At 39.4% G+C, this 20,183-nt stretch overlaps 2 protein-coding genes across 3 annotated transcripts in view; both read right to left on the reverse strand.

The window, feature by feature from the left end:
• pcp4b (Purkinje cell protein 4b) overlaps nucleotides 1–422 on the reverse strand; it is a 44,821-nt gene extending 44,399 nt beyond the window's left edge. The window contains exon 1 of the mRNA XM_023299585.3: nucleotides 210–422. Within this exon, the coding sequence (XP_023155353.1) occupies nucleotides 210–218 (9 nt within the window). The 5' untranslated portion in view covers nucleotides 219–422. The remainder of the gene's footprint in view (nucleotides 1–209) is intronic.
• A 15,470-nt stretch (nucleotides 423–15,892) lies between these two features.
• igsf5b (immunoglobulin superfamily, member 5b) overlaps nucleotides 15,893–20,183 on the reverse strand; it is a 33,636-nt gene continuing 29,345 nt past the window's right edge. Inside the window, exon 10 of one of the 2 annotated variants that reach the window (XM_055012447.1) lies at nucleotides 15,893–16,241. In XM_055012447.1, coding sequence (XP_054868422.1) covers nucleotides 16,023–16,241 — 219 coding nt within the window. In that variant the 3' untranslated portion in view covers nucleotides 15,893–16,022. The remainder of the gene's footprint in view (nucleotides 16,242–20,183) is intronic. The other variant, XM_023299583.3, reaches the window with a different exon arrangement.

Below are 20,183 nucleotides of genomic sequence, written 5' to 3' on the forward strand. Positions count from 1 at the left end.
CACTCACTGATGAATCATATTCGCGCCGCAACAGACAGTAAATGTGGGGGAAAAAATCAGTTAACAGAAATCCGTCGCCAACAGCAGCTCTCCTGGCTGCTAAACCTCCCGTTAACGATGCCTCCATCTGCGCGTAAGCGTACGGAGCGTGCGTAAAATTGGGTTAATCCCGACGCGTCTTTTGTTTTAAAAACATAAAATAATCCTACCTCGCTCATGATGGACGTCGAGGTGGGTTTCTCTCGCCTTCTTCTCCCGGAGATGAGTTGCGGAACGAGGAAGTTTCAACCACAGTGGTCTTTAAAAGAGTGGCTCGCCGCGGACAGAGAAGCTTTATAAAATGTTAAGCCCAACTCCTCCGTGTCATCACGTCACTAATAAACCAATAGGAACGCCGTGGGCAAATGTGTCTCCCAAGTCACCACCCAACTTCTTCGAGCATTCATACGCTGTGTAAGCCCTTTTCACGATGATCAGCCAAACGGAGCGGCTCTCTCCTGGTGATGAACACCCACTCACAAATATGAGCTTTGGGAGGCATTTTCATGCACCAGTCATCATGTCATCGGGAGAAATTGTTATTTCACCGCCACATGTCCCACTGTCATTTCCACCTAAGTATGTGCTCTACTGTGTGGGTGTACTTAATAGCAAAAGGCTCTAAAGTCAAATAATCAGCTGCCTTTCTCATCTTCCCTCTCAGAAAACACAGTTTTACAGTTTTTATGTGGTCGTTTACTGAAACACCACTACAGGATTCAGAGGAGCTTTCCACATCACCCTGCTGTGATATTCGCCTGACATTCCTCTCACATTTATTATAAGATTAATTATGTCAAGTAAAAGTTTACTGTGGCATAATAGGCTAATTAGATTTTCTCTGATGCATTCCCAAACAACAGCACTTTGAATTTATTGCATCAGAGAGAAGCAGCTTTGTGTTTTAAGTTTATTACGTTTCTCAGTTGAAAGTGGAAATGATTTTTCGGAATGAATGGTGCCTATTTGTAGTTGTGTAATCCTTTTTTCTTTATCCCAGACCCTAGCCGTTCCCCTCCTTACAGCCCCCTTTAACGTCAGTTTTAAATTGTAGCAGGTAATTAACATTTGTCTTCAATCCATAGATCCATTTGTACAATTCAATACACAATGTTTGTTAAAATTGTGCATTTAAAGCAAAAGCAGCAACTTCAATCCAAAATCTGGTTCCTGAATGTCCAAATGGAAATAGTTTTAGACTAAGAGGAACAGGACAGTATTCACAAAGCTCTGATGTGGATGCGCTTTGAAGGTTGTTCAGTTTCCTTATGTATTATCACCGGAGCGCCACAAAGTCCCAGAGCAGTTTGATGGACTGAAGATGAGGAAACCGATTACAAATGAACCCTAACATCTCTGCAGCTCTGACCTGACCTGTGTGTCTCTGTGTAACTGTCAAAGCGCCTGACGAGCTGGAGCGGATTTGAACTGAAAATGTCTTTGGGGTCTTTTGTTCTGCAGAGGCAGTCCTCAGATTCTCTGGTTAAGATAGTTGGAGGGTACGAAGTCTCTTTGTTGTGCCGACTACAGCAGATGGTGTGGAAGTTTCTGGAGAACTTAGCAAGACACGGAGCAATCTGTGAGGCACTGAGCTAACGTTGCCCTTCACAGTGTACAGGACACCCACAGTACAGTCACCTGCAGAGAAGTTAGGTAAGCAGACCCACCCACACACGCAGCAATGACTGGGCTTCTCTGGGCTGCACGTAAATAAACATGCATGAAGAGAAATTAGATATTTTTATGGTTTTATTTACAGTTGCATAGATTTGGCAGGTTTGCATATCAGCTACTGTGTGAGTATCTACAACCCACAGTTACCCACAACACTCTTGTATGTGTACAAGGAAGCTTCAAAAGGTTCTCAAATTCCCATTTTGGAGTAAAACGGCATGCTTTCAAACCTTATATCACTGAAATATTTGAACCAATCCAAGAACAAAAGGAGAGGAAAGCTTGTAGCTGGTGTGCTGTTGCTACAGGACGATGTGTTGTCCACACAGCGCAGGTGGCAGAATCAGCCAAATGTGGCTTTAAACTGTTGTGTAATGCACCTCACTCATGTGACCTGGAATCGTGTTCACCATTTTTAGAGCGATGATGAAGTCATGCATGCTGTTGAGGAGCCTCTGGAGGCTCAAGATGTGACCTTCTTTCATGAAGGAATGGCGAAGCTAGAACATTGGCAGACCAAGTGCATTCAAGTTAAAGGAGACTATGTTGAAAAATAATGCAAGAACAATCTTTCTTTCCTGTGATGTTTTCTGGTGAGGCAGAGAACTTTTTGAAGGAGCATTTTTAGGTTTGCAAAATGTTATGGAAATATAACTCCAAGCAGAACGCTCAGAGAGATGAAGACTTTGGACAACTTCCTCTTTAAATTATATTGTTTCAAGATGTGAGAAAATGTGGAACTTGTACACCGCCTGAGAAAAACGATCAGGCTCAGCGAGAACTTTGCCAAATAAAATCAGAATCATTTCTCTGTGTGCTTCCATCCCTTCAGATTCGTCCTCAGGATGTCGATCTAGCCCAATCTGAGAACAATGCAGCTAACAACATCACCAAATGTTTGAATGTCTAACTGCAGCAGTTAAAAGGCAAATTATCAGAGCTGAGACGATAAAGACAACAACGAAAAAGAAGAACACAGCTGATTTTGTCCGCAGGGAAGACAGCAGCGTAACATTTATGAGCAGGGACATATTGTCGGTCAGCTAGTGGCAAAAAGACATCAGATGAACATTTTGGGAAACAGCTGGCAGTCCCATAGGAGGAAGGAACATCACCGAGAGGCAAGAAATTATGTTTAAGTCAGAGGAACAAAGGACTGCATGTTATGCACAGTGGAGTCCTGAAAGGAAATCTGTACTGACGATGTATATGTGTGTGTGTGGTTGGTTTTCTATCCTACGTGATTAAGCTGCTTGAATAAAGCAGTTCTTTGTAAACTGGTTGTAATGTAAACCAGCGGGGACAAACATCCAGGATTGGTAACTATTTCTCTGCAGACTGACACAGTTTATCATGTAGCTAACATCTGATCTGAGTTATTAGGATACAGGAGGCTGTTACAGTGGAAAATGAAATCTGTTCTTGACCATGTGAAATATCTAGAAAGATTTATTGCTTCAGTCAGCTTAGATTCAGTGGATTGTCTCTTTAAAGCACATGTAATCTGAGGTCAAACGTCATCCAAAGGGCACTGGAAATGCTAGCAGTTCTGGGATGTGATGAAGGACGTGTCACTGTGACTTCCTATCACATCTTCTGTGCCTTATGTTACATTATACTGTGTCAGTTGTTGATGCTGTTTTGCTGTGTTTTCCGTCAGGGGTCCAACTGATAAATCATTCTGATGAAACAGAATTATTATTCTGCTTTGTGTTGCTGCAGATTCTCCTCCCTCAGAGAGTTGAACACAACCTATTTTTGTACTCCACGTTGTGTCTGTGTGTGCGCGGATGATGCAGTGTGCACATATATGTAAATGTATGTTAACTAGACCTTTTGTAGAAGTTTGCATGGATTTCTCCAAGATTAAATTTAGTTTGCTGTTTTGTCTGGAAGCCTTAAATACACACAGAAAGCCTGTGCTGTCTGTCATTTGGCCTGGAGACTTCTTTGTAATTCTTTGTTTATGTGATGGAGCATCTCGTGTGTGCTACAAGTACATAACTGTCTGGCATTAAAATCATTAAGATTGAGTTTAAAGTCTTATTCTGCATATATTTATAGATCGATTTCATTTATCTAAAATCCAAAAAGCAGCATCTGAGCTGCTACAAAATCTGCGTTTGCACCATCCTTTCTTTCATGATTGCAGTTTTCCACTTGGGCGTAAAAAACATGAATAAGACAGATCCTAAAAGTGTGTTATCTTACACCAAACACGTGACAAATAACAAGCCTTCTGTGTGCTCGACCATGTTATGTTCTTCCGTATCTCCTCCATAAAACATGCACTGGCTTTCACTCACGCGCAAAATCAATCTCATCTTTATTAAAGGAGACACAGAGAAGCATTTGGACCACAGACAGTTTTTTTCCTTTCATCTGTGTGTGTCTGAAGAAGCCAGTCTCAGCCCAGCAGGTTTGCTACACGGGAACAAAGGGAGTGACCTCAGTGCCCTTCTTGCTGCTGGGTGATGCTGTGGATAAAAATAAACACCTTCACAGACCTACATGAAACTATGTGAATGATATGTGAAGCTACCATGAGCTACTGGTTGAATTTTTTACAGTTTATAATTTTAGTGATGATTTTATGTCAAAGCAGCTTTTTTGGCACCCTCTCTGTAACTGAATCATAGATGCAATTATTCACACGGACATTCATTATAATTATAACTTTATCACGTGAAAATTGTGTTTGAGTCAGGAGGAGCACAGATTCTGCTGTAAATATTCCAAAGAACAGCCATATTATGTGTCAATCCCAATGTACAGTTTGCTCCTATTTGAGAAACATTTGCTTGAACTGCAGTGTTCGTCTTTTAAAGGGATTTTTTGTTTGGATTTTAAAGAATGAAAGCACACATTTGTGACCTGTTTGCTCAGTGGTGCTAAAAATATATGTGTCCTGGTGTTTGAATTGGATTTAACAAAAAAAAAACTATCGAACACAGTCCCAACAGTCTGGGAGAGCATACTGAGAGTGATGGTCAGCAAGGACATATTTACACTGTAAATTGCTTGGTTTTTACAGTCTGAGCTGTACAAATGCAGAGAAGCTGTGTGTCTTTTCTTTAGCTCTAAAAGACTTTTTTGTGCACCATCACAGTGAGAGTTCTGTCCACCTGCAGAGGGATTCAGTCCCTCAGGTCATCTGAGGTTTATAGCAAAGTCATATCAGGTGAAACTGCACGTGAAGTGCTGAGTTAGGAAGGTGAACTACAACTTAGAGAGAGAAACATTTACATTTTCAGTACAGAAATTCAAACTGAAAGATCTAATAAGCCGTAACAGTGTACTGGTGGTAGGTGTGCTTTGTTGTTCCGGTAATACAGTGATTTCAATATAGCGGTTTAAAAACTAAATTTCTAAAGCTTGTTGGAGTGAAAGTCTGTTTTGTATTATTCACGTTCAATAAGCTTTATAGTCCCTTAGATCATTGAGTACAGTAGCCGCACACAGATTTGTCTGGGTGACACTGGGGCGGACTCAGTGACAGTTCTCTGAGTTTCACAGGACAACAGGAGCAAAGTGTAAAAGTAGAATTCTCAGTCACTGTGCACTGCAGGGGACATCACCAGATATACGATATACAGCTGAGGACACAGTGCAAATCAGTCCTCACAGACACAAGCGCCCTGCAGCATTATACTGTATCGCACTGTGTGTTCTCACCCAGTGTGCCATAAGATGCGATTGTATCTGCAGAAGAAGGTGATTTATCTTCATCATTATGGGATTTCACACTCCGCAGGAGGAAGCTGAACTTCACTTGGAGACTGCTGCTTGCAGTTAACTTGACCCCAGATGTGTATCACTGGCAGCATGAAGAAGAACATGCCTGTGACTTTCAGTTACACAAAGATAACACTGTTTGCATTGACTGGCAGTCGGTTCATTTAAAATGGATGTTCCTTCCAGCACGCCTTCTCTCTCCAGTTGTGTAAATGTTGCTGCTCAAACTGGATCTTGAGAGATGAGAGGCCGGTCCACTTTCATCATCTTCTAACAAGGGTTTAGTTTGTGCAGCTAATTAAATGATAAATAAATGAAATGAATATATCTGCAAAATATGTTTAGAGTCAATGGGAGGGAAAGAAGTGGAGGAACTTAGAATAAACAGGTTGAGATGAAAAATAAATCAAATCACCTCCCTTCAGGAGAGTCTCAGAAGAAGAAGAAGAACCAGATCAGAGCTGCTTGAAAGGATCAAAGGTGCCTCTTCAAAAAGAGTGAAAGGAAGCAAAGGTAGATTGGGACAGCTGGTGAGGGAAATAAGAAGATACCGAGCTACAGATTATACACAAAGGAACAAAATATAGAGAATAGGAAACTAGAAAAGCTAAGCTGTGGAAAATGGCAGCATTGAAGAAGATCTGCATGCACCAATCCTGTTTAAACTGAGGAGGCAGGCTGGGCTGATTTAGAGCAAGGAGTGGAAAAATTAATACGATGTTCTGGAGAGGAGCTTGAGGAAAGAGCAGACAGAGGATGAGAATAACTTGAAAAGTAACACAGAGGAGGCGGGGATCGAGAAGCTGGAGATGATGTAGCTCGCGATGGAAGATGAAAAGAGAAGCAGGGCTGAGTTAAAAGGAGGAAACCAAACTACTGATCGTTCAGAGCATTCATCTTTAGAGAAGTTCTTCTGCTTGTGTAGCTGCAGACAAACAAAAGATGATTCTTTTCCTCAAACACAGCTCAGATGAAATGTTTCCATTTTGGACAGTGCCTCCATGTTGATATGGAAAGCCAGTGCTCATTACAAATCCAGGAAATAAAATGCTTGGGCTCAACAAAAACAAAAAAATGCAATAGCTTACATCAGTATTTTTTTCAGTTAAGACTTTAAATCAAAATATGTTTAGCCAACAAACTACTCTGAGTTATTGGAATTGCAGTTTCCATAACCAAATGTGTTTTTAATTACCAGTTCTTTACATCTTTAAATGGTTCTAGCTAGTTTTTCCACTTTTTAAAAAATAATTTCTTGTCTATTGTTTTTAAACTGACATGTATTTTGAAAATTAACTTGTTCCAAATAGATTTTCTTCAGCAGTTGTTTTTGTCATGTTTTTGTTCGTGTAGTTTAATTAATTCAACAACAAAATTGTTGGCAATTTATTTTTTTTGACTGCAAATGTGTATTTTAGTCTAGTATTTAAATCTTTTTAGCAAAAACAACACAAATTTAAAGGCCCCACAAATGACAAGCAACCGTGAAAAGCCTTTGTTGAGCAGATTCATCAAAAGAACCTTAACTAGTTAAACTTAAGAGTATAATGTCACTGCTAAATTTGACTCTGTGCAGTGTTATAATATGTTCCATCCACTGTTTGAGCAAGTGTAACCTAAACTACATACATGAATCAACTACTGGTCATGTCACAATTGAAACTATACCCAAATTTATTGTTTTAGTGGAATTTATTTGAAAATACATGATACTCACCTTAAAATGTCCTTTGTATCATATTTGTTGAGCCTACAGGTTCTGTTACACAAGTTTAACTGTCTGAAACGGTCCAAGCATGTTGAGACAGAAGAGGGGACTGAAGTCTTGAACTCAGGGTGAAGGAAAATTATCCACCCAGTTTTATTCAGTTACTACAACTCAAATTTAGTTTTAAATCAACCAACGCAGAAATTTGAGTTTAAATGACACACAACATTAAGCTGATGCATTTACTAGCACTATTATGTCAACCCAACCCTTCAAAATAATGTTTGCAACTTAAATGGTTTATTTAAATCGTTTAATTAACATGTCCACCTGGAACTATACATTTAATGAAGTTGTGATAATAGAAACCTTGGAGTAGATTTTAAAGGGTGGTATTGGTGTCACAGATCTGAAATAAATGTTCACATTTTTATAAATTATAGTCACAACGGGTCTCACCGTGTCTGTAGGTGCTTTAGTTCATTTTTAATTTCAATATATCCTAACCATTAGTTTTATTTTCCTTTTTTTCCAGTACAGCAAAAAAAACTTTCCTTGCTAGATGTACAAATGTGTTAGGATTTTTCAGCACCATCCAACATCGATGCTTACACACATCTGACAAACATGTCATCACACATCCATCTCTTTCAGATTTCTGTTTGTCTGTAGTAACAGTCCTGTCCAACGTTCAGGTTCTGTCCATTAGCCTTTGTTTCCCAACATAGTTTCTCACACAAGATTTACTTAATCACCTTCTCTAACAATGAAACTCCGCTTTTTATGTCCATTTCTTCTGTCCGAAGTAGAATATACCGTTTCATAAAAACCTTTCAACTCTCGTAAGGATTTTTCACATGAAGTAACATGATTTCCACCTCTGCACTCAATAACATACAGCCAATTCCATCAACACCGGATTTCAGGTGAAGTTTCCACCTGCCAGATATGACAATAGTTTGTTCTGTTTGACTGCAGGCCAATTCCCAACACAAAGACAGAAGGTGTAGACAGGCAGCCCCTTTTCTCATGTATAACGTTGCTCTGTTTGTACGCCTCAGGCCATTGTATCTGCTCTATATCTCTTGTCTCCACACATTTGATTAAAGTTCAACCACATGGCGCTCAACACCGGCACATTACAAGTGCAGCTCTTAGAATTCTGGTCAGGGATGCTGGGACGTACGAGTGTAATGTAATGTTGAAATTGTGCTGTTTCTGCTGGAATACCACGGACAGCTTTGTAGCAAACTCGTATAATCAATTTATATGGCTCATAACTAGCATGCATATAATTTATTTAAAGTACACTGCGGCTGAGGAAGAATCCCTTACATCTTCACCATTAATGAACCTGCCGAACATTCTTTCTCCATGCTATTTTAATTGAAATAAAAGGAATAAAAGGTCAACTGCTGTGTGCAACAGTGACATTTCATCTGTACAAATATGTAATGTTTTACAGTAATTGAGGGAAAAGATGCTGTTCTATGTGGCAGTGTCATTTTTTGATGTAGCTGGCATCTTCTAATGATAAAACCCAGCAGAAAGCAGAGTTAACATTTAGTCCTTTGGCCATTGCTGCCTCCTCTCTACAGGCAAGCTTTACACGTTCTGCAGCTCTTAAATGTTGCCCACCGTCACTGATTTGTATGAATGTGTGTGTGCACCTCCTCACACTCCCCAAACAAGCATTGTGTCAAAGCAGCCTGGAGACATTCTCCTTGTTTTCATGACTGTGGTTGGCAACTTATTCTAATCCTATGAGCACAGCGAGCCGGCTACTAGAGACAGCTGCATAATGAAACCTCTCAGAGGGAAAACCTGACAGCTCCGCCTGCCTCTACATGATCTACAGCTATTGTCCCTCTCTCCTTCCACACTTTTCTTTTGTCTTCCCCTTCATGTCCTTTCCTTATAATCCTTTCCTATGCAGGCCTGCTGTCATACATGTCGTCACTGTCCATTCCCGTGATGCTCCACGTCTCAGTGACTGTCGTCTGCTGTGACCAGGACCTTTGCGTGGTGAAACTCTCCTCCTCATCCGAGTGTGCAGAGCCATTTTTATAATAAGTGCTAGCTGCTGGGCACTGAAAGCCACAGAGCCAATCAGTTTTTATTAGCACACAGCTCGCTGAAGACAGAGTAAGGTACAGCTAATGAGATGTATGCTGTGTGTTTGTGAGAGGGGAGCAAAAACGCAGATGCACTTGCTCAGTGCTAAGAGAAAATAGGAGCCAATGTGATCTACTGCACATCACAACACTGTTTAATTCAGTTTCAAGTTCAGAAACCATGCAAGACTCTTGATGCAGGAACGGAGTACTCTAATAACACTGGTGGACTCATGAGTTCAATTTTTAAAAAGCATCAAAATCAATGCTGCAGAACCATCTTTTTTATTCTTCCTTGTCAAAACCCAGTGCCTACATTACCCACAGGGCAACTCAGCTGCCAACAGCTAGAGATTTAGCTGTTTCATGCAAGTAGAATCCAGATTGATACTTTTTCATAATTTTCCACTACATAAGTACGTACAGAAATGGTGAACAGGGTGAAATAGCTAGTCTGACATTGTCTAAATGTAGCCTTATATTATGTATAAAGAAAAACTTTCACTGGACAAGTTACAGTTTAAGGAAAGTCATATTTCTGAATTTTTCCTAGCAGTGCCTTACTAGAGCTTGATCATAATTGTGCAGTTGCCAGGCAACTGGCCAAGGCTGTAATTCACAGAAAAATACTTTCGAATGTTTAGTTTCATTATCATTATGCAAGATGATTTTGCAACGGAACTACAGTTGTATTCCCTTTATGCTACTCACAAGAAAAACAATATTTGAAGGATAAATGATCAAATATTTATTCAATTTAATTTGAATTGTAGTTTCCACCTGTTTCCAGACTTTCTGCGAAGCTAAGCTAACTGTCCTCTTAGTGGTAGATTGACATTTAATGCATTCATTTTACAGTTCTGCAGAATGATCTGGTCGTAACTCATTATCCTTCTGCTACAGGGGGAAATACTCTGGCTTGTGTGTATGTCAGAACTAAGCCCAAGATGCAGCAATGGTGTCCCTCACACAAGGGAAGGGGGAATAATTCCGGATAATGGCTTCTTCAGCTTATTCATGGAAAAAAGTAGTTGTTGTTTTCAGTAATGAAGGGGATTTGGAAAACAGTAACATGTAGATAGGAGAAGCAGAGGAGAAAGGGCTGTGAAACGCACAAGCAATGGCAGGTTTATGTCCACAGTCTACATATAGTGAGTCTGACTAATTTAGAACTGAGCCTATAATGTGGATCCTAAGCCATGTGAATCTCAGAAGGATAAACAATCATGCATGTACATATAGTACATTTGCACATGCTCACACTCGCTGCCCCCTCCCTATCCACACACACACATCCTACTTACACCCTCTACACATGCAATTTTCCGACTGTGCAGCTCTCCAGCTGCCATGCCCAGTGGGGATCTCCAGCAGAGTACAGACAGTTCATTTCATGTCTCAGCTCTGCACATTGCACTTATTAGTGCCTAATTACTAGGAACGTTGCCAGTCAAAGGAAAGTTATGATAGGCTGTCTACATGTCAGGTGCCAGCTGAATGCCTGGCTGACAGAGAGAGACAGCGATGAATAAAGCGGAACCCACCGACTTGATGTCCTGAGCGCTCGATCTTTGCCTACTGGTGGGGTCTGGACTCAATCTGTCTTGCCTTGTCTGTGCAGCTGATCAATACCAATTGTATTACAAGTGGAGCAGAGCCAGACCGATGTGCGCTGTCAGCACCTGCACACAGATGAATTGGTGTGGGAATATTGGCAATAGCACTGTTTATTCATAACAGGGAGAACCATGCTGATGGTAACTGAATCCATCTAAAACCAATCCTTCTCATCATGTATATCAATAGCAAATTAAGGATAATTGCATTATCACTTGATCTCAAAGTCGATTTGAGCATCACGGGGAGTTCTGTGACTCATGGAGGACGAGTCTGGAGTAGCTGTATGTGACGAAAAGTGAAACTAAAATGAAGCTCAAAGAAATGCAAAAACACAGACCCTCACAGGACTGCTTTGACATTATGAGAACGACGTCTATTTGTTTTCTTGCAGAGATATCAGCAAGAAGATAATAACACTCATCTGTCAAACCTGCAGTTAGGGATGGTTAGTTTTCTTGGAGTCTGAGCTCAGCCTGCATAAAATCAGTTTTTGTGAGACTTAAATAAGTAAGACATATCGTGCTAATGACTGAAGTTAAGAGGTGCTGGCAGTCTGATTTTATTTCTGTTTCCCCCAATTATGTCTCATTTAGCTCCTGAATTAACACGAGTCTGGTGTCAGTCCTGTCCTGCATGAGCATGAACAAGCACATATTTAAAACTTCAACTTATTCTTTTTATCCCCTGTAGCCTTAAATAAAAATTTAAATAACATTTTGTTATATTACAGTTTGGTTTATATATTACTTAATATTACTCAGTTGCTTTTTTTTGTCTCATTCTTTCTATCATTATTATTGCTTTTTGCAGTGCTTTGTAACAGTTCTACAAAAAATATTTTAGAATTGTTTTTATCAGAATTTTGTCAATTTTACCAATATGTGCACATATCTTCCCCTCATAATTACTAAGAATATAAAGCCTCTATTGCATACACTGTAAAACAAAGTTAAATCTTTTTTTGGGGGGGAAATTACTTTAAAATTTACAGCAGTTGTTTTTTAATTTGTATTTAAAGTCTGTAAAATTACAGACGTTATCTGTATCTTAAATTACATATATAAATCTTGTTAGTTTTATATTTGGTTTACATTCAAAACACATTTTTCTTTACTTCCAGCACAATGCATAGATGCTGCAGCACAAAGACACTTTGCTTTCCAGGTTGAATCTTTCTGACATGTTGCACCCTTTTGCACCCCCACAGGTCTTGCAGTGGCAGGGCAGAGTTTTGGCACACGGCCTTAATTGTTTTAACTGTCCACACCTGAGAATGTGTGGATTAAAGATCTGCCCCAGGAGTCTTGTAGTGTCACCACATTTCTGTTGCTGGAGCTCAACATTATAGTTTCTACTTTATGTTGCAGCCCACAAGCCGAGTCATAACACAGAGGAAGATTATTTTCAGTGCTTCAGTTCGTCTTGTTGTCTTCTGAAACATTTAACAATCTCGAGCATGTGTTAGTACTTTATTGAAGGTTTTTTATTATAATATTTGAGGCCAAATTTGTGAAATAATGTTATTTTTTTGCAAAGCATCTAATGCAAATATAAATGTATTTGTTTCTGCACTGTATTTGATTTAGGGTATTTGGATTGCCAGGAGTTTAACAATGATTTCATGATTTTTGTGACAGAATTAACATATTATGTCCCGCTGAGCACTGACACATGGAGATCTACAATGCTTTTCCAATGCTGATCTTCACTGAGCTAAATAACTTCTTCAGCTTATATGTAAAACATACCATATTTATTTTTATGTAACACTATTAAACTAAAGTGTAAACTTTAGGCCTGAAAAATAATATCTGCCCATCAGTGTTCAGTTTCGATTGATCACAATATTTCATTTTAAAGTCTTTTTAAAGGTATATCTGCCAGTAGCAATGAAATTCCAATCATGCAGTCATATATTACTAAGGCGATTTTCATTGGTTAAAATTTATCTACAACTACATTTAGGTCTGCTAAAATGTTAATATACATGTCTGTTAAAATTATTTTTCTGTTTTTTTCTAAAAGCTCTTTGGTCAACATTAGTTGTTCTCAGATGTTCTTGAATAAATGCATTGGCTCCTCTGTTATTCTGTTCATCTTGGCCACAGTTTCACTACAACCGTTTTCAGCTGGACCTGCAGTATGTAAATGTGCTACAAATCCAAAATAATATTTTTAATTGCCCATTCTTTGATGTGTTTTGCCAGGCTCTGTTTTGGCTCCATGGCAGTTTTAAAAACAACTCTTGGACCAGTGGTAAGCACAAAGTAAGATGTGAGGAGTCCTTTGTGACTTTTATTAGAAAAATGAGGGTTATTGCCATATTTATCTTCATCTTGTACAAGAATTACATAAAAATCTCAGAGAAAGTTGTGCTGCTATAGAGAAGAAGCAATGTCAGCTACCACAAAATCCAAAATTCCTTCTTTTCACACCAGGAATATTTGAATAGCTTTTACATTACCAAAACTACATTTATGGACCTATTAAAGCAGATGTTCCATTACGCGAAAGTGTTTTGCTGCTTAATCCTGCTGGAAACCAGAAACAGAAATAACAGAGAGCAGGCAATTTTGGTACAAGAATAGTTACATAACAAAAAGCTGTGAGCCTGAAAATGTCAGGTAAACGCAGACAGTACGGTGACACATCAGAGAGTTCCATTTGGAGGTAAACAAACGTTCTGTTTGTCTTAGTGCAGCTTTTTCATGCTGCTTGAGGACAGAAAGTAAAAAAAAAAAAAACAGAGCAGAGAAAGTCTGTCAGCTCAGTGTTTCTCGGAGAAACGATGATTCTCTGATGAGTTTCATTTCCTCAAAAGAAAGAGTGTAAAATCAAGACGCTGAAAAGCATGCACAAAAGAAATACCACGCAGGAGGAGGTGTGCAATTATATCGTTTCACACTGTTCTTGGCTGAACTGGCAGAAAGAGAAGCTGTAGATTCTGCCATTAACTGAATGACAATGTGTTTGAGCCAAGGAGCAGAGTGCAGTCCTGAAGGAGAGAACCAGTCAACTCAGCAGCAAACCAAGGAGCAGCCGTGATGACTCAGTGCCTAATTACTATACAGCCAGAAGACCTTGGATTCCTCCAAGTTCCCAATGACAGTATTGGAAACTGATTCTGAAGATTATTTCAAGCTGTATTTTATGACACATGAAATTGCTGAACGAAGCAGAAGACCTCTTGAGCAGGAGCACAAAAGGTTCTGGCACAGCATGTGGGTACATTACTGATGGTCTATCAATACCCATTAGCCTGGAAAGCTATTAATTATTTCTTGTTCATCCAACTGCCCTGCAGGGAAGAAGATGACACAAACAGGCAGAGAGACACATTTATTCTGGATACAAGAACATGTGGAGATAATTTAACACTGACTGGACCCACATGTGAGTTTATATTCACTGGGAGGAAAACCAAATATTAAAGACAATTTTCGCTGAAGCAAAGATCTCAAAGAGCAAAAATCTCCCCGGGGAGCTTTAAAGAGTCCACAATCTGCACAGAACTAATGGAGGTAAACCGAGTGTGTGTGTTAATAACTGAGGGAGATGATAATGTGAGAAGCTCTTGCCTGGAGGTGATGTAGATCCTGTCATAGTACAGTAGATTCTTTAATCTGTCCCTGTATGTCTCATTCAGTCTCTCTGTCTTGATGAAGCTACAGCAGAAGGTCACATTAATCTCAGCAGCCATCGCACACCTCTATTATTTCTCTATTATTATTCCTGATCCTCATCGTTCTATATTAACTCTATCAGAGCAGCTCTGTCTGCGAGGCTTCTTGCTTAATCTCCACTGATTCAGCATCAGGACTCAACTTAAAGCTCATTATTTCAGTTAGCTAAACTCATCTGACTCACAGCTCAGTCTTCTGACATCTAAAATGCCCAAAGACAGAGACTAGGTTGAATAATTTTAGCAATAAATACATGTAATTTTAATGTATTTATGCCTGTAAACACACTGTATATAAGGTTAATAGTTCAGGGGCCACGTAATATTTGTGCCAGTTATCGGATTGTGATTGTGTCTTTGGTGCTCAGGGCTTTTGATCAGCTTTTAAAGAAATAATGCACGATGATGCACAACTAAGCTGCAAAGGTCACCAATGAGTGGAACCTTGCTGATCTGATCAGTTATAAGGGTGACTCTATCAGACAAGTGGTTTGAAGTCCTTGAAATGGGTTTGGGTGTGTGTTTTACATAAAATTCTAATAAATAAACTCTTTATGTGGCATTTATGCAAAGGCTTAGTCCAAAGTACATGGGTATCTTTTAACCACAGGGGTTTTCCTTCCTTCATTCTCAAAAACACATTTCTATCCACATGCAGACTTAATAACAAGTGAAGCTCTGTCAAGAGCATGTCAAACCAAGAGGTGGTGGTAGAACTCAAACACTAAATCTAGGTTCGTCAGTCAGAAGCTTTAAAAAAAAAAAAAAAAGAAGCTATTACCAGTTCTGATAAACTGGCAACTAAGATGCATCAAGTAAAAGACGAGTCATCTGTGTGGACTGACTGATGGCTCTGTCAAGCAACTGTCAAGTTATTTGAACACATGTAAAAAGTCCTGCACTATTTTGGCCACGTCTGCCATTGCACAGAATCTAGCGGTGCACACTCTGACGTAACAAACCAAAAGTCTCGGTTTCTCTCAGTCTTTAGCTACACTGCAAAAGGTGTTTCTCAGTATTTTTACCTTGGAAGCCGTTTTCCAAATGCTCAGTTTTCAGTGACCTAAAACTGTGTTTATGTAACCAGGTCCAAACAAAACTGCAAAAATAAATCTCAAGGTCTGGGATCATCACAGTTAATTAGTGATGTCCTGGTTCAAAGGTCAAGACCATATATTTACATAGAATAACTTCTTAGTCTAAAGCAGTAGAAAAGTAGTGATTTCACAGAGTGACACACAGACTCAAATCACTGGTGTTGTTAGACTAAATTTATTATTTAAATGTCCCCAATAGCACATTTAAATATTCTGTTTCAAACTATATATATATATATATATATATATATATATATATATATATATATATATATATATATATATATATATATATGGCCAGAGTAACAGACTTTGCTGCAGCTTTTAGTCCCTTAGTTCTGTTGTGCACAACGTTAGCTCAGTCCAGTGTCACTTTTTAAAGTCGTCTTCCCAGTCACACCTGAAGGAAAGATCTGACTGACATAGAAGGTCAGCGATCCAAATCCTGCATGAGAACGGAGAATCCACGACGGTCGTCCACAGCCACGGTCACTCCTGGCGGTAGAAATCGGCGCGGAGCGGGCAGACACAGCTCCCTCTTCAAACCGAGACACTCCACACAGTCCGGGCCGCTGTTACACAAAATAGAAGTTTCAGACACTGCGCTGGAAAATCCCCAGGTCTGGATCCTGTTTTCCTCGTCTCACAGAGAGTTAACGCTACGTCTGTCTCCCTCTACAGCAAGCATGGAAAAGAAAGAATGCGTACAGCGCAATACCGCTGCCACCTTAACTACGACAGGCTAGGCTAAACGTGCTACACGCTAAAATTCAACTTGCACACAGCTAAATCATTGGCCACATAACTTTTAAAACATCTAAACAAGTTCTATGTAACAACAGTCCACATACATTTCATGTATGAACACACACGTTGTCTGAGACAAACAGTGCGGCAACTTCTGAATATTCACTGTGGTTAAACAGTAGCATTTAAATTTTAGACAAATTATAAATGACAGAAAAATGATGTATATGAGCTTACCTATAACACAAAATATAAGTTTCAGACGCCACGCTGGATAATACCCAGGTCTGGAGCCTGTTTCCTCCCCTCACAGAGAGCTAACGCTATGTCTGTCTCCCTCTATAGCAAGCAGTGCAACGCAGTCCCGCTGCCACCTAGAGGAATTTACCACCAAGCGTTTGCGACTGCTGCAAAAATGTCGAAAATAACAACATCTCATAATAAATGACTTCACCCAGAATTTTGTGTCTGATTACACAGTGAAATAGGAAGCTCGTATTATCTTGATGACTTACTAAATACTATTATCTACATAAAATGCTTAACATACTTAATAGATCATACTAATTGATTCAAATGAACTTTTAAACATGCAAAACATGGAATATTTTTTTAACTTTCAAGATGGTAATTTTTAGGTGGGTTACATTTACATGTGACCAAAGGGCCAAAATGCAAAGAGTGTGTTTAAAAAAAAAAAACAGCCATGTGTGGACAAGCATTAAAAATGATGAGTAAATCCAGAAACGTCAACTCAAGACCAGTCAAAGGGCTCATACATGTTCACATGCTCAAAACAGAAAATAACTTACATTCAAATTAAAGAAAGCACAAACAAAAATATAAATGAATGCTACATAACAAATTCTTCAAGGTAACATTCAAGGTGAAATGAAAGTGCAAAGTAAATCTAAATCTTACAAATGACTGTGAAAAATAAAGATTTGGATCAGATCTTTCTGTGTGGAGTTTGCAGTTTGTGGGTTTTCTCCAGGTTATCCGGCTTCCTCCCACAGTCAGAAAACATGCTGAGGTTAACTGGTGATTCTAAATTGTCCATAGGTGTGAATGTGAGTGTGCTTGGTTGGTTGTCTTTCTATGTGTAGCCCTGTGATAGACTGCCGACCTGTCCGGGGTGTTCCCTGCCTTCACCATGTGTCTGCTGGGATAGACTCCAGCCCCCCACCACCCTAATGAGGATGAAGTGATGTATAGAAAATGGATGGATGGATGGATTGATTGGGCCATTCATTCATTCATTCTGCTCTGCCTGTTTTTTCTGCTTGAACACCAGGTCTTCGTTGCCTCTCTTCTCACCTGTTGCCGCTCTCCTCATTATCTCTGTATATTTTCCAGCTCTACACATTCACTCCTTGACCAGCTTGTCATGGTGTCTTTACCTCAGCACTAGTTTTGTTCACCTGATTTGTACCTTGTCTTTATTACAAACCTTCAGTACAGACAAAACTGCCACTTAGAGTGTAGTGCTTTTGGGAATTTTCATCTTTAGCTGTAGTATATTTTTACTTAATGGTGTTGTATTAGACAGTAGTGCTTGAATTCAAAGTCCAACAGAATCATCACTCAGCCCTAAAATATCACATAGATTTAGTCAACATACAGTAAAGTTATATATTCAACATTGTTGCAGGGCTGCTGAATTTCTCCTGCTACACAGATGTTTCTATATTTCTGTTCTTTCAGAATGTATCACTTTCCAATAAAACATTCTTGGAAATAGTTTACCTCTGCTCTTTGCCTGCAACACACCTTGGAGCCGGTTGTCTTAAGGCTGAGCTGAATATGCAAACCTTCTTCCAAAGCGGATAAATCTACTTTTTTGTAGCAAGTCATCCAACATGACTCTCTCTCTTACCACCTACCCCGACCGCTGTTTCTCAGCTTTTGTTTTATCTTCATGTTAGAGATAGTTTTTTTGATCACTGGACTGGATCTGAGGGAAGTCAGCGGGAAGATAAAGGGTATTTTCCTACATCGGGAGAGTTCAGGCTGCGGGAGTAGAGCCACCCACACTTCACGTGGCCTACACCTCAAAAGAGTAGAAGACAAAAAAAATCAATGGTGTGCTTTACACACTCATTCTTGCAAGAATTGAGCGCAGATATTTTTCCTGCAAAAATGATGATGGTGGTTTGTGATCTGGTTTCAAAGTGGCACATGTACGCAGAAAAGTATGGAGGGTTGCAGAAGGAGTGTTAAGTGGGAAGAGATATAGGAGGAAGGGTCAGTTTGTGTTTGCATGCTATCATTTTTGGAATAATGAAAACATAAAAAACTGACACCAATCCACTGTCGTGTAATCTCTTGTATGGACTTCACCATATCATGCAATTAGCTGCTGTGTTTTGAATGATAAAGATGAACACTTGCATCAGTAGGAAGAGGACAGGGATGAAGCTTGTCATACAAAACTGTTGCATATTTGGCTTCTAAACTGCTGTGTCAGGTGAAAAAGTGCACATGGAGAATGTAGTTGGTCCAGTAAGAGGCTTTCACTTCATCACAACATGCTGTTCGGCTTAGTCCACTGCAGCATTTTATCAAAAGGCACAGCTGTCATTTTTGGATGATCCCATTATGTGCCCTGTGCCTGGACATCATGTCCTTAAAACTCAGTGTTTCCACAACCCACAGAAAGGATGAAACCACTTCAAAACATCCACACACTTATAGCGCTTGATGTCTCTTGCACTTGCATTAATGCTTGTTTTACAGTGCAAGCCCTGCAACCAAGACTTAACCTGAGATTGACATTCAAAATATGTTAGACATATAATGTGCAATGAAAAGACATTTAATAAAATTTATTTAATTAATTAATCAACGAAATAATTTTATTCTGCTGCTAGATTACTCGTGTTCTTATTGCAGACTAATCTTGACTAGTGACAAATCGCCTTTGGATTCATAAATGCTTGGAGTCATCTGACAGAATTTTAAAAATTAAAAAAAAAAACTATGACCAATGGAAGCACAAATCATCAATAACATCATCATTTTTCTCTGTGTAGAAATCAAAGAGACATTTTTCTGTTCATTCCATTTCCACGGTACTCTTGTTTTTGGAAATCTCCTAAATGATCATATCACCGCCTGCATTGACTGCCACGTCCTCTGGGCTTTTAGGAAGGCAATTGAGCAAAGCCCTCTCTTTAACTGAAACACACCAATCAATGGCAGCAATATGACAAATGCACCGACAGCATAATACCAGTCTGGAATATTGCAGTAGCAGCCTTATTTATCAAAGTCAGCTAATTTTTTACTCAAACTGCTTTTGACACACATCCTGCGCCTGTTTGACAAATGTGCTGAAATCACCCTTTTAAAAGATTTCGCTTGACGGCGTTTGAATTCATTAGTACATCTTAATAAATTGGATTTTTAGGATTATGCACTCAACTAAATATGACAAATCCCATCTGTAATGCTGATCATATAGGGCACCAGTTTTATCCATTTTACTCTTTACATGCAGTACTTGCCTTATTTCTTAAACCACAGGTACACTGTTCTTGCTTACAAGAACAGAAAAAAGTGACGTTAACTTATGTTCAATATTCTCATCTGGTGATACGACAGCACTTCACACTGACAGAGCAGCATCACTGTGAACAGACCAGGCCTGGAGCTGCAGATGTTGCTGCATGAATCATGTAAAACCTCAGGAAGCAGATTAAGCATTAGAAACTACACGACACCCAACCAAAAGTTCTGGCATGCCAGAAATCTGACCAATCGTCCGC

This window comes from Amphiprion ocellaris, chromosome 7 (assembly GCF_022539595.1).
Source record: "Amphiprion ocellaris isolate individual 3 ecotype Okinawa chromosome 7, ASM2253959v1, whole genome shotgun sequence".
NCBI classification, from domain to species: domain Eukaryota; kingdom Metazoa; phylum Chordata; class Actinopteri; family Pomacentridae; genus Amphiprion; species Amphiprion ocellaris.